This window comes from Mauremys mutica, chromosome 2, assembly GCF_020497125.1.
Source record: "Mauremys mutica isolate MM-2020 ecotype Southern chromosome 2, ASM2049712v1, whole genome shotgun sequence".
Taxonomy (NCBI): Eukaryota; Metazoa; Chordata; order Testudines; family Geoemydidae; genus Mauremys; species Mauremys mutica.
Window position 1 is genome coordinate 42,999,038 of NC_059073.1, and position 15,716 is coordinate 43,014,753.

Here is a 15,716-nt window from a genome sequence, read left to right on the forward strand (position 1 = left end):
CTAACTGTAATATTCCTCGAACTACAGAGACGAGAGGAGATCCACATTAGGCATGCACACTGCCTTTAGAGATTGAACAGACATTGGCAGAGCATTACATAACTTGCCCAGCAGCACATACGATGGCAGTATTACTGTAAAATTATCACTCCAATTGAACGAATCAGCCATCCTAGTGCATAATTAGCTACAGTCTATTCTGAAGAGCTAGCCTAAATATATCATTGAAACATTTGCAAAGGGCTAGTGCTTAATTATGGCCTTCCCCACCCCATCCTGAGTATGGAGTGAGGAGATGCACGATACTAATGACGGTTGCTAGAGGTATGCAGGCAAGAAGCCTCTGAAGATGCTGAATGAGCTCATGCCAGTGAGACTGTACTGTTTGTTTTGGTTTTTTTGTTGTTATTTAACCTGAAACTAAGAAGCAGGAGGAGGACTAGATACTTAGATTTCAGAGCTGAAAACTGTCATCCACTAGTAACACAGGAGCCATTAAAGATTCCCCAATTAAAGAAAGGATAATTTGTGGGACACATGATTCCCGTGTATGGAAGAGACTGTTGACAGAATTAGATCTAACCCTAGAGAAGTGCCTTCAAGTTCCGTGCAGGTTGCTGCACCATGAACTCAGATTATGTGGCTGCACAAATGGCCACATAATCATCCTTTTACCGCACATGCTGCACAATTCTGCTTAGATCACAGAATCGTAGGACTGGAAGGGACCTCAAGAGGTCTTTAGTCCAGGCCCCTGCATCATGTAACTGAATTTGGCTGTCGCTGCCACTACTTCTCTGCCCTCTATTTTGTCTGCCTTTCCCCCTTTCTGTTGGATTGTTCTCTGTTATCCCACAAGGGGGAGTCCAGTGCCTCTGGCACCTGCTGCTTTTAAAAGGGCAAAGACAGAGAGAGGCAATGAGTGGGTGTTAGTTTTTTGTGCTTTCTCAAGTTAAAACTCTCTTCACAGCTCTACTTTGATGCCTACAAAAAACAGCTAGGCAGCTGGAGTGCTAAGACCACGGCCTACCATGCTGACCAATAGCTCTCATTGTTTCCTTGTATTTGGCAGTCATCTGTCTGTATCCACCTGTTCTCTCGTCTTGTACTTAGATTGTAAGCACTGTGCAGCAGGGACTGTCTTTTTGTTCTGTGTTTGTACAGCACCTAGCACAATGGAGTCCTGGCCCATGACTGAAATTACTTCATTAGAAAATGACACCTCTGATTTGCTGGTTTAGTGGCAGTGCTGTATGCACCAAGATACTGTGGGGGCTGCCATGTATCTGGGATTATGTTACATGATGCTAAACTTTTCAAATCAGGATTTTGCTAGCGGTTATGATTCAGGCCCAAATGATCCATACCTGTTGCAAATTTGGCATGTGGTCTAAAATCTAAACTCAGTGCACTGGGTGAAAATCATTAAATAGTGCAGGGATGGGAGAAGAGGTACCATAAAGGAATTTAACTTAAAGAGCAAGTTATTCCTCTGAGCAACATTTCAAGGCAAAAAACTGGACAGAGGCCAAACAGCCCTCTTTGTCTATCGAGGTGGATAGGGCAAAAAATCTGCCAGTTCTCTTCTGTGGTTTAATCAATCTTTCCATTGTATAAATCCCTGTGGGACTTTGGTTCCAATGTGAAGGGGGGAAATGAGGCATTGCTGCAGAGGGTTGAGAAGCAGCAGAGAGACAGAGGACCTCTCTGCAGGTGGCCCTGGCTTTGGGATTGTCACCTTCCTAATCTGCTTTGTATATGATATTTAACTGTGCATATGCACCTTGCCAGTGCTAAGACAATGTATGCCAAGAATCAATGAATAATTTGCTTTGTACATTTAGGGGGTCATATTCAGGTTTTGGTGACCCCACATCCAATCACTGCCTTTCTTCTGAATTCAAGCCCAGTCAGAATGTATTTTAAAAGGGACTTATGACCAGAGTCGGCTTAAACAAGTTTTATAGGCACTTCAGCCAGTGAGTATCTGTGGATCCCTATTGTCTCCCACATCTTGGCATCTCACCTGGATATGGATGGAAATACTGTCTTCTCCAGGAAGTACTCAAGAACATTGTCATTAAATGGAAATATATGCCAGTAATCTGCAAGTCTCAGATAGATTTTCCAGAATACAGAGAAGGCAAAATGTTTTCTGGAATCTTTGGTCCAAGTCTTAGAGGGCAGATAACGATCAGGATAAATATATGGGTAATTTACCCATTTCTATCAATGAGACATCTAAGAACCCAGTTTTGCCAATATTTGAATTGGTCAGAACTATACTCCTCTGTCTCAATCTTTCTTACTCTCTATAAAATATAAACCTCTTTTTTAAGCATATTGGTAAGCATAATAATAAGCAATCATGACAACTGTAGTTCAAGCACAATGTTTTCTCTCCTTTTTGATTATTTATTCTTCTATACTAAGGGATATTTTAACACTGGAAGCCTGGAAGAAAGCTAATGTTGTGCCAGTATTTAAATAAGGTTAAATGGGATGAGGCAGGTAATTATAGATCTGTCAGTCTGACATTGATCCTGGGCAAGCTAATGGCACTGCTGATACGGGACTCGATTAATAAAGAATTAAAGTAGGGTAATATAATTAATGCCAATCAACCTGGGTTCATAGAAAATAGGATCTGTCAAACTAACCGGATATCTTTTTTTGATGAGATTACAAGTTTGCGAAAAGTAACAGTGTTAATGTAATACACTTAGACTTCTGTAAGGCTTTTCACATGATACCACAAGACATTTTGATTAAAAAACTAGGAAGATATAAAATTAACATTGTTGTCTGCAGTATTGTTGTAGCCATATTGGTCCCAGGATACAAGAGACAAACAATGTAGGTAACTTAATATGTAGTTCGAAAACTGGATGCCGGGCGTAGGGGACGCTGCAGTCCTAGCCTGGCAAACCAGAGACTCCAAGAGTCTCTACCCTGCCCCACCAGGGCCACAGCCTTCCCCACCCCTTGCGGCTCCAGGGATCCAGTGTCCCTGGCCTTGCAGCTGTGCAGGAAGCTGTGACACAGAGGCCCATTGGTGGTTTACAACCCTGTGTCAGCAAGCCTGACAAACTCACTACACCTAACACATTGCTGTCATAGTGTTTATCCAAAAGTGTCTTGTAAGGTATCAAATGAAAGCCGGTGACACACTTGTCACTAATACCACAGTGAAATGTATGTATTAACACTACATGAAGAATTATGGACACTTACATTCTTAAAAGCATAATATCAGTAACCAAACACAGGAAGAAACAGGTTTTCTTCCAGACAGGAGGGAAGGTAGTTCTCTCCCTGCCTCTAATCAACTCCATTACCGAAGTACCTAAGATTTTAACCCTACTGATGTACTGTATGAAATGTACATTAAATTACAACTTCGTTTGCTGACACGATTTACATTTTTATCCGGCTTTCATAGCAGATTCAGAACATGCCATTTTCTTGTCCCTTTCCCTTGAGAAGTTATCGGTAAATCATTTCAATAGAAAAAGGTAGCACTGGAAACTGAAATTCTCTGCTTCCCAGGGCCATTGATGAAGCAGATGGTTTCAATGCAAGTATATAAAGCCTGTGTGACTAGAGTTTCAATTTTAATTCAGTTTGCAGAATCTTGCAACCAAGCCTTTCCGTGTTGTGAATTATATATTCTGCAGCATTTTAAGTCGAGTTACAATTACCTAAGGACTTCACAAAAGCTATCAATTTTTTTTCCATGCAGAACTTCTGGTTTTACTCAATGTATGTTCCAAATGCATTCCTCCCTCTTTCATTTAGCTCTCAATAAACCCATAACTGTACGTTCAAAATTCAGTGTTGTCAACTCATGATTTTATCTGGGTCTTGCAATATTGTGGATTTTTTTTTGAAGTCCTAGCTCTTGAAGACAATGAATTATGTGAGAACCTCAGCTTCCATTTAAGATAAATAGTAACGTTCAAGTCCTCATGGCTGCACAGGAAAGCTTGAAAAATGTAACTCAAGTTCATCCCAAAGGTTCTGAAACCAAAGGACAACCCCTCGAACCCAACTTTTATTTTTTTATTTTTAAGTCTTGTGATATTTAAACCACTCAATTTTGGAAGCCTGTATCATGAACTCTGAATATTTGAGGTTGGCAATACTGAAATTTCATTAGCTGGATCTGCCCTCCCTTCTACTCATGCTAGCCCAACAGGCCAAATTCATCCTGGTGTAATTTAAAGGATTAAATTTCAATCCCACTTCACTTAAAAGTCCGTGGAGTTACATCAGAGATGAATTTGACTTATTGACCTCAGTGCTATAGCTTGGATGCAACAAAGCAGAATTTGGTTCCATGTATGCAGTATCTCTACAAAAATGTCGTACTATGCGGAATCAGCAGTGTCAAGTTACCCTTTTTTTATTCATTCAGTTGTGTTTACAATGAGCAAACAGCACACAGAGTTCTTCATATCTTATAACTGCAACACTAAATTATTGCAGAAAGAACTGCAGAGAGACAGGGGACCTCTCTGCAGGTGGTCAAGACTTGTCTACTAATTTATTTCAACATAGTCTTCATTTTACGCAGTGTTCTTATAATACAAAAACAACAGCCAAGTCATACAAATGTCATACTTGGTGCTCAGTTGCTGAGCACCAAATCACAACTGTAGCATTTTGCAGTGGTGTAGATACTATATATATATTTTTACACAAACACACACACACACTCTCTCTCTCTCTCTCTGCTAGGAGCTATGTAACAAACATTCTCCTCAACAGACTGATCTGCTTCACCATGAGTTGGAATGTGGATACAAGAACGTTGGTAATAAGTGTTTAGTGCACAAAGAGAATTTTGGGTTAAAGGTTAAGAAGCTGTCACTTCTGAGGAACGGTAAAATAAAACACAAAATGTTAAGAGGCATGCTTACCGCAGTGTCATTGGTAGCAATGTACACCAGCACATCAGAGTTGTTTCTGCCATTAATGTACCGGTAACAGTTCCATACGCAGCTAATCAGATAACCCTGCAAAGAGAATGTGCTTATTACATAAAGAAAATAGGAAATATATTTTTTAGCACAGTTTTGTGAAAATTCCTGAACTCTGATTGGCTGAGGACCATCTTTAGCCAAGCAGAACACAGGATATACATAATTGCTAAACTTTACACGAGAAAAGGAAAAGAAAGAAAAGACCACAGAAAAGTTAAAATCATATGTAAAAACCAATAAAATGTCACTTTTGCTAAAAAAAACATTTAAACTACTTCGGTCTTAATATTCTGTTCCTCTGTCACACACAGTTTACATCTCTTGTGGGGTTGGAAGTGGTCATTTCACAAAACTCTAAATAATTTTTTTTCATGATGCATTTAAAATTATATTGGGAGAGTTCTTATTCAGAATCTGGCCCAAATTAGTTAACCTTTATTACTGCAAATATTAAGTTGTTATAATATTACAGATTAACCAATATACTTCATTTAACAGATTAACAGTTTCTATGCTGTTTCAAATTATTATTCTTACAGATATTTATATAGTTTTCAGTATAATAAAAGCCTAATATTAACTCACTAATAATTGTATCCTGATCTAATAAGCTTCCTGCTTTTGCCCTTGGAGTTTATGAAGACCAGAATATGATCACTGCCTTGTGAAAAAGCAGCAGCCTCACATGATTTGAATAAAGCAAAATAAAAGATGCTGTAGAGATATCAAAGTATATACTGAGGAATTTGATCTTTCTGAGGATTAAATACTAAGTACTTCAGTAGCTCTGCATGGGTTCGCTGTAGGTTTTATGGTTTCAGAATTCAGATACTATGGTGATGAGTGCAGTATAAGAGTCTATACAGAACACAGAATAGGAAGCATAAAAAGCAATTGGCTACTGAAATGTTAACCCACACTCATTTGAGAATATAAGCAGCTGGTGTCGTTTTACTGGCCAAGAGATTTGGACACACACATTCTTGGCCAGCTCAACATTAGTAATGGAAATTCATTTTGCCCACGGTACACTGCAAGTCCAGCAACTTTCCTTTAGATTTGTTCTTAAGAACTCAATTGATATTTATGCTGAAGCATGATTAGACTGAGTCACTGACCTACTTACTAATTCTCTCCCTCCCCTCCCAAAAAAACAAAAAAACTTGGACTGAGCTTTCAATTAGAGCTTTAAGAAATGTCACTGGACAGCATAGTGAATTAATACATTAGTCTCTGGAGACCCATGTGAAAGGAATTCAATGATCTCAACCTAGTCCATCCTTAATGGTATTTATGCACATCACATACCAAGCTGCACACATGCATGCACACCCATTCAGTAGGAATGGTAACCTTTGCTCAGAAGAGGCGCAAGGTCAAGTCACAAAGGTATGGCAAGATAGGATAAAGGTGCATGGGAAGAACTGAGTGGGGAAACTTGCACATTGCCTGATGATCTCCATTTCAAGAACACTAAAATTCATTAAATTCCATCCTGACAAAACTTTAATAAACCCCCAAATTAATTTATATTTGTTAAGCAACACAGATCACAATAATACCATAGTACTAGGCAGCATAAAAGATTAGCAATTCCTATTTCTTAGCTGTTTCAGTGCCATATGAAGAAATACAACAGACTCAGTGGGTACCTATACACAGCCCAGGACAGCAAGTCTCAGAGACTGGGTTGACTGACCTGGGCTTGAGCTATGGTGCTAGAGACAGCTGTGTGGTAACTGGGGTTCAGGCTGGAGCTTGGGCTCTGAAGCCCGCCCTGTTCCCTAGGCTTCAGAGCCCGAGCCCAAATGTCTACATCAATGGTGAGGTGAGAGTCCCGCAAACCTGAGTCTGTCAACCCAGGCTCTGAGATTCGCTGTAATAGGCTGCCAGTCACTGGGAAGATGTACCTTAAAAGTGCCATTTCACATGGGCCTATGCAAATACAATCTGCACTTTACATCTATCTTGTGAGCACAATACAAATACACATTTTCACGCAGTAAGAGCGGCCAAACACTCCATATCCAGAAAACCACAAAGCAAAGCTGTGCTGACTGCCAAGGATTAATATGATCCAGTGGTTTGGTTTTACAAGGTTTCAGTCGTATTTGACATGGAAAAGGGCTTGATCTGCTGTCCCAAAAATGTCTACACAATTAAAATTTGAATTTATCTTTAATTAAAGTAACTTCCCGTGCTTTAGAGAGGCTCTGCGCACCTCACCTTCCCACTGCAGTACACCCAGAAATGTCTGTGGGCTAGTGAACTTAGCTATTAGAAATCTTATTAAATCTCTTCCTGCAAGCCCTGCCCCCTCCCACCCCCCACCCTAGAGCTCTCCTAGGATACAAAGATATAGAGAACAGTTTCATATCAGGGCACAGGGATGTATACATGTAACTTACAGGAATACTCCCTAGTGCTGAGATCAGCTTATTTTGCAAAATGTGCAAAAACTGGAACATCTTTTCTGTTGCCTCATTTGCAGAAAAGAAAAGAAAAGAAAAGAAAACTAGGGCCCAGGAAGCTGAAGAGCACCCAGTGCATTATAGGAGGAGGGGTTGCAAAGATGGTTTTCTGCTACCTTTGTGCTCACTTGGTCACCTGGGTCAGTAATACACCAACCCTCTCCCCTCACTGGAAGTTAAAGCAGTCTGAATGGTTTTCCCATATGTTCATCATGGCAGCTGGAGACTGCCAGGAAGCCGTGGCCACGCTCCCTAAGCCAGCTGAAGGGAAGCATGTGTTTTAGGAGCCATGATTCTATGCCATGAGAGATTCCCTCCATACTCAGATGAGAGCGCCAGCTTTAAATAATAGTAACGTAAAGAGCAACCCAAACACAGGCGAGAATCTGGGCTTGGGTCTTCATGCAGGAGACAGTGGTATTCTGGTGTAGTACACTCAAATGTCAAAACTAATGTTTAATCATTAATGTATTAATACTAAAGCCAGGTGAAACTTTTGGCTGTAACTTTCTTCAGCGAATTGTTTCAATTAAACTGCTCCCACCCTCCAACCCCCCCACCCTAAAAAAAAATCAGAAGTTTCATTGTGGCATTTTTGAAATGTCAACTTTAGATGTGAAACTTTTGTTTCCAAATTTCTTTCAACTTCATTTAGAAAGTTTTTAAAAATCTCAGAATCAAAACAAAATGTTTCCTTTCATGTTGAATAGTATGTTTCATTTGACTCTAAATCTCCCCCCCACCCCCCGCCACCAATTTTTCAGAACTGCCAGCAAACGGGGGGGGGGGGGAAAGTCAGCTATTAGCACAGCTCTAATAAATATATCTATGGTGCTGGATGCCTTCCCTTGGCCAGATGGGAAACGCCTACATTTTGTGGCATCTAAGACTCCGTCTCCACTACAGACTTATATTTGTATAACTACGTTGCTCAGGGATGTGAAAATCCACACCCTGAGCGACGTTGTTATACCAACCTGACCCTCCGTGTAGACAGTCAATGGGAGAACTTCTTGGGGAGGTGGATTAACTACACCGATGGAAGAAGCTCTCCCATTGGGATAGGAGCATGTTCATTTATGTGCTACAATGGCATAGCTGCATCTGTGCGGCTGTGCCAATGCAGCACTTCAAGTGTCAATTTGCCCTAAAGCTGGTTCTCTGGAGAGATTAAACATCTGAAATAGTACATTTCTGGTGAAAACTGAAGGCCAAAAGGACTATTACTTTGGGGTTATTGGGTTTTTGCCATATTTGCAAAGCACAAATGGCCCCCACGTAGATTCCTCCTTTAAAATAATTTGCTTGATACATAACCTCCCACCCAAATTTAAGAGTGTCATGCTGCCAAATGTTTTTTAAATTACGTATGTTATTTTGTTTTATAGTTCTTACTCTATGAATCACCTTTCCCTGCTGCGATGTTTGCTAGGCTATGGTGCGCCTCTCTCTAATTTAACAGTAGAACTCCAATTCATGAAAGCACTCAAATATATATATTTTTTATGTTCAGTACCTTTCAGTTTCAATACACAAATGTGATACCATCTGTTATGTCTATCAAAGTGATAAATAGTGTGATGCATTTGATACTAGGCAACTTTCTTTTCATTAAGCAGGTTCCATAAATCTGCAAAACAACGCTTTTGCAAACAAGCAATTCAAACGAAAATCCCAATGCTGACTGTATTTTAGTATATATTTCCACTATTAGTGAGTCATATTTTCAGACACATATGCATTAATTATATGTTGCTAGAACAAACATTAAGGAAAGGGAGAGTTTGTAATAATGCCAATTCTAGGGGAATCAGCTAAATATGAGAAGAAAGGGACATTAATTGATCTCAATTGCATTAGTCATTTACACTCTTGGAGCAAATATACACTGGTACATGACAAGCTAAAACCCAAGGATTTTTTTGGACTATGAATTTCCTAGCATTGTCACTTTTCTATTCAGGCCTGTGACTAATCCTTTCAAAAACTTAAAGGCCATATTTATTAAATGAAATATCAAACGCATTTGGGAATTACATGAACTAATCCTTATAATGTAAGAAAATATCACTAATATCATTTGACTGGACTATATATTTGTCATATTTAGTCACATAGAACATACTAAATCACGTGTGGGTATTAATACACTTCCATATTTTCTTTTTGTTTTTTTAAAAGGTTATGCAATTATCTACCATCTCCTTCCTTGCTGTCAAATCCATGCTAGTTGTAACTAATGTCCCACTGGTCATTCAGCCTTGTTAAGTCAACAAAATACAGTTGTTCTGGAGAGAAAGGGGGAGGGCTATTCCAAAGACATTCCATATATAGAAGATGAATTTTATACTCATGCTCACCTTGAAAGCCAGAACGATGCTTATGAAGAGTAGAATAATCACAACTAGACAAGTAGGATTTACTGCCATAATCTCTTCCTTGTAGGGAAAGTTAGCAGGCTGCAGAAACAAAAACATAAATAAAACATTATAAATCTCTTGAAAGATTAAGGAGCCATTCCCCAGGCTCTTTAATTAATAATTTATGAGCAGGCAGTTAAATCTGATAGCTCTTCTTTGGACCTGTATTTTAGTTTCTGGCACATCTGGATACAATAAGAATGATAACTACAGTGATGTCTTCATACTTCAAAAGACAGGACAATTCAATGTAACATGCACATCCTAGTGAAGAGAAAACTGGAGGGCTGTTTTAGGTTTGGGGTTTCTTTGGTTTTTTTGGCCTGTTTGCCTTATAACTGTCATAGGTCTCACCCCCACTTATTGCTGTTGGGTTCCAATATGGGGACCTGCATGAAATTTATCTCTAAACTAAAATCCTAGTTTAGATCTAGTAAAAGCTGCCACCACCCAATCAGGAACGTGGATTGGGACACAGTCCTTCCCCAAAATCCTTGGGGATCCCAAGAGCCCCAAATCCATGGAGTTCTTACACCCAGGAGAAATAAACCATTTCCCCCTGCTTCCTCCCCCCTCCCTTTTCCTTGGAGAGATACCGGGATTTAACTACAGAGGGATACCTCCCTCCTCTCCTTTCCCTGAGAATCCACCCAAGGAAAGACCAACCAAGTCCTTAATAGAAAAGAATTTATTAAAGAATAAAAAAGAAAGTCACTGTCTCTGTAACCAAGATGGAACAATATACAGGTCTAAACTTATCAATCTCTGGAGAGAATCCCCCCTCCTTTCTTTTTCAGTAAAAGCAATAACAGTACAGAATTAAAGAATTTCCTTCAGCCAACACACAATTGCAAATGTAGAAATCAAATTATAAGACTAATCCGCCTTTCTAATTAATACTCACTATTAGATAGTAGGAACTACTCCAGGAGAACTTGGAGACATGACTGGCCTCTCTTAGGTCCAAAAAGAGAACTCTAACAAAGAACACAGACAAAGGCTTCTCTCCACAGAGATTTGAAATTACCTTGTCTCTGATTGGTCCTCTGGTCAGGTGGTCATCAGGTACTGCATGTTAACCCTTTACAGGTAAAAGAGACCTTAACCCTTAACTATCTGTTTATGACAATAACTAATCCAAGGGAGAATGGACAGAAATTTGGGAAATTTGACAGTCTGCCATAACTGGCATTTTCTGAAGTCAGAGCAAGGTTTGCAAAGAATAAATTCTCTCACAGTGATAGCACCTATTGTCCTATGCACAACTCTCCATTCAGTTTATAGACTCATAGACTCAGTAGACTTAAGATCAGAAGGAACCATTATGATCATCTAGTCCTGCACAATGCAGGCCACAGAATCTCACCCATCCACTTCTATAACAAACCCCTAACCTACGTCTGAGTTATTGAAGTCCTCAAATTGTGGTTTGAAGACCTCAAGCTGCAGAGAATCCTCCAGCAAGTGATCCGTGCCCCATGCTGCAGAGGAAGGCGAAAAACATCCAGGGCCTCTGCCAATCTGCCCTGGAGGAAAATTCCTTCCTGACCCCAAATATGGCGATCAGTTAAACCCTGAGCATGTGGGCAAGACTCACCAGCCAGCACCCAGGAAAGAATTCTCTGTAATAACTCAGATCCCAACCCATCTAACATCCCATCACAGACCACTAGGCATACTTACCTGCTGATAATCAAAGATCAATTGCTAAATTAATTGCCAAAATTAGGCTATCCCATCATACCATCCCCTCCATAAACTTATCAAGCTTAGTCTTAAAGCCAGATATGTCTTTTGCCCCCACTACTCCCCTTGGAAGGCTGTTCCAGAACTTCACTCCTCTAATGGTTAGAAACCTTCGTCTAATTTCAAGTCTAAACTTCCTAGTGTCCAGTTTATATCCATTTGTTCTTCTGTCCACATTGGTACTAAGCTTAAATAATTCCTCTCCCTCCCTGATATTAATCCCTCTGATATATTTATAAAGAGCAATCATAATCCCCCTCAACCTTCTTTTGGTTTGGCTAAACAAGCCAAGCTCTTTGAGTCTCCTTTCATAAGACAGGTTTTCCATTCCTCGGATCATCCTAGTAGCCTGTCTCTGAACCTGTTCCAGTTTGAATTCATCCTTCTTAAACATGGGAGACCAGAACTGCACACAGTATTCCAGATGAGGTCTCATCAGTGCCTTATATAACGGTACTAACACCTCCTTATCTTTGCTGGAAATACCTCGCCTGATGCATCCTAAAACTGCATTAGCTTTTTTAACGGCCATATCACATTGGCAGCTCATAGTCATCCTGTGATCAACCAATACTCCGAGGTCCTTCTCCTCCTCTGTTACTTCCAGGAACAGCTGGTTGGCAAAACAACACATGGTCCTGGGGCAAAAGCACAGGCTTAGGAATCAGGAGAACTGAATGTTATTCCTAGCTCTGTCAGACTTCCTTTGTGACCCGCGAGTTAACTTCTCTATACCTCAGGGTATGTCTTCACTACCAGCCAGATCAGCAGGCAGCGATTGATCCAGCGGGGATCGATTTATTGCATCTAGTCTAGCGCTCTCCCGTCGACTCCTGTACTCCAGCTCGGCGAGAGGTGCAGGCAGAGTCGACGGGGGAGCTGCAGCAGTTGACTCACCATAGTGAAGACACCGCGGTGAGTAGATCTAAGTACGTCGACTTCAGCTACTTTATTCATGTAGCTGAAGTTGCGTAACTTAGATCGACCCCGCCCCCCCCAGTGTAGACCAGGCCTCAGTTTCCTCATCCATACAATCAGATAATAATACTCTTCCTAATTCACAGGAAAACTGCTGTTCATTAATAAAATCTTACATTTGAAAGGTACTTTAAGATCATTAGACAAAAGAAGTTAGAGTATTTTTATTATCTGCTGCACTGTTTTAAAATAAAAAAAAGTGGAAATCAAAGATCATCAAATTGTTCTGAAGCATTGCAATGTGCAACTTGCAACTGCAGTTGGAGTAAGTCTCTACTTATAAATGAAATAGTTCTTTGCAAAAGAACTTCACTCAGAGGACTTCATTGTAAACCTCTTCTTGTACACAAAACAGTTTTGAATACTTTCTATTTATATTTTAATTAGCCCTGTCCTTCCCCTGAGGCATTAAATGAACCAAACTGTTCTGTCAATTAATCTGGATTTACACCAGCAGAAGTTAGCCCTGTGTCTGAGGAATTTCTCTTTTTGTCAGCTGTTTGTGAGAAATTTTCTTTATTTAGAATTTCCATGAAATGTTTTTAATGCTTAAGGTCAGATGGTACAACAGATTGGAAATAACTGCTACATAAATTCATTTTCAACTCCTTGAGAGATATATTTTTATTCTTTCATTGAATTTCATGACTAATATTTTGATCACTTTATTTTCATTATAAAATGTCCTGCTTCTTGCAGAGGTCTAGCTAAATTTAAAATTGATTGATTCATTGCCTGCAGAAGAATTTACTTAACAATATGCTATTTCACACAATATCCTTATCGCAAACGCAGTGGAAGTACAGTAGAACCTCATAGTTATGAACACCAGAGACTGACTGATCAACCATACACCTTATTTGGAACTGAGAGTACACAATCAGACAGCAGGGACAAAAAAAGTATAGAGTACAGCACTGTATTAAGCATAAATGACTAGAAAAATAAAAGGAAAAAGTTTAAAAAAAGATTTGATAAGGTAAAGAAACTTTCTGTGATTATTTCATTTAAATTAAGTTGGTTAAAACTGGCATTTTTCTTTTCCATAATAAAGTTTCAAACCTGTATTCAGTTGTAATGTTCAGTTGTAAACTTTTTAAAGAACAGCCATAATGTTTTGTTCAGAGTTATGAACATTTCAGAGTTAGGAACAACCTCCATTCCTGAGGTGTTCGTAACTCTGAGATTCTACTGTAGTTACTCAGGGTACGTCTACACTACGGGACTATTCCGAATTTGCATAAACCGGTTTTGTAAAACAGATTTTATAAAATCGAGTGCGCGCGGCCACACTAAACACATTAAATCAGTGGTGTGCGTCCATGGTCCGAGGCTAGCGTCGATTTCTGGAGCGTTGCACTGTGGGTAGCTATCCCGTAGCTATCCCATAGTTCCCGCAGCCTCCCCCGCCCCTTGGCATTTCCGGGTTGAGATCCCAGTGCCTGATGGGGCAAAAATCATTGTTGCGTGTGGTTCTGGGTACAGCCTCACCCCTCCCTCCCTGAGCAGCAGACAACCGTTTCGCGCCTTTTTTTGCTTGGTGAACTGTGCAGACGCCATAGCACAGCAAGCATGGACCCTGCTCAGCTCCATACCGCAATCGTGAATGTTTTAAACACCTCGCGCACTCTCGTGCAGTCTATGGTGAACCAGGACCTTCAATCCGAGGCGAGGAGGAGGCGGATACGGCAGCGCGGCGATGACAGTGATGAGGACGTAGACACAGAATTCTCTCAATCCGCGGGCCCCTGCGCTTTGGAGATCCTGATGGTAATGGGGCAGATTCTATCCATTGAACGCCGATTTTGGGCCCGGGAAACAAGCACTGACCGGTGGGACCGCATTGTGTTGCAGGTGTGGGACGATTCCCAGTGGCTGCGAAACTTTCGCATGCGTAAGGGCACTTTCATGGAACTTTGTGACTTGCTTGCCCCTGCCCTGAAACGCCATAATACCAAGATGAGAGCAGCCCTCACAGTAGAGAAGCGAGTGGCGATAGCCCTGTGGAAGCTTGCAACGCCAGACAGCTACCGGTCAGTCGGGAATCAATTTGGAGTTGGAAAATCTACTGTGGGGGCTGCTGTGATGCAAGTAGCCAAAGCAATCACTAAGCTGCTGCTACGAAAGGTTGTGACTCTGGGAAACGTGCAGTCCATAGTGGATGGCTTTGCTGCAATGGGATTCCCTAACTGTGGTGGGGCGATAGATGGAACCCATATCCCTATCTTGGCACCGCAGCGCCAGGGCACCCAGTACGTAAACCGGAAGGGGTACTTTTCAATGGTGCTGCAAGCACTGGTAGATCACAAGGGACGTTTCACAAACATCCACGTGGGATGGCCAGGGAGGGTTCATGACGCTCGCGTCTTCAGAAGCACTACTCTGTTTAAACGGCTGCAGCAAGGGAATTACTTCCCAGACCAGAAAATAACAGTTGGGGATGTTGAAATGCCTGTCGTTATCCTGGGGGACCCAGCCTACCCCTTGATGCCATGGCTCATGAAGCCATACACAGGCAGCCTGGACAGTGGTCAGGATCTGTTCAATTACAGGCTGAGCAAGTGCAGAATGGTGGTGGAATGTGCATTTGGCCGTTTAAAGGCGCGCTGGCGGACATTACTGACTCGCTCAGACCTCAGCCAAACCAATGTCCCCTATGTTATTACTGCTTGCTGTATTCTCCACAATCTCTGTGAGAGTAAGGGGGAGACCTTTATGGCGGGGTGGGAGGCTGAGGCAAATCACCTGGCCGCTGATTACGCGCAGCCAGACACCAGGGAGATTAGAAGAGCACACCAGGAAGCGGTGCGCATCAGAGAAGCTTTGAAAACGAGCTTCATCAATGGCCAGGGTACAGTGTGACTGCTGTGTTTGTTGATGAACACCCAACCCCCTTGATTGACTCAGTCCCTGTAAGCAACTCCCCCACCCCCTTCGAGTACAGCTTACTTATGCAAATAAAGTCACTCTCATTTAAAAAGCATGAATTCTTTATTGATTCATTATAAAAAGAGATAGAGAAGTAAGGGTGTGGTTTGGGAGGAGGATAGGAGGGATGGAGAAGGCCATTAAAAAAAATTCACAGTAACGACAGCCTTCTGGTTGGGCTGTCCACG

General features: G+C 41.1%; 1 protein-coding gene across 2 annotated transcripts in view; it reads right to left on the minus strand.

Moving 5' to 3' along the window:
* LAPTM4B (lysosomal protein transmembrane 4 beta) overlaps positions 1-15,716 on the minus strand; it is a 135,748-nt gene that overhangs the window by 26,974 nt on the left and 93,058 nt on the right. For both annotated transcript variants that reach the window (XM_045006112.1, XM_045006111.1), the window contains 2 exons: positions 9,817-9,915; positions 4,923-5,018 (listed from right to left, as the gene is read on the minus strand). In XM_045006112.1, coding sequence (XP_044862047.1) covers positions 4,923-5,018; positions 9,817-9,915 — 195 coding nt within the window. The remainder of the gene's footprint in view (positions 1-4,922; positions 5,019-9,816; positions 9,916-15,716) is intronic.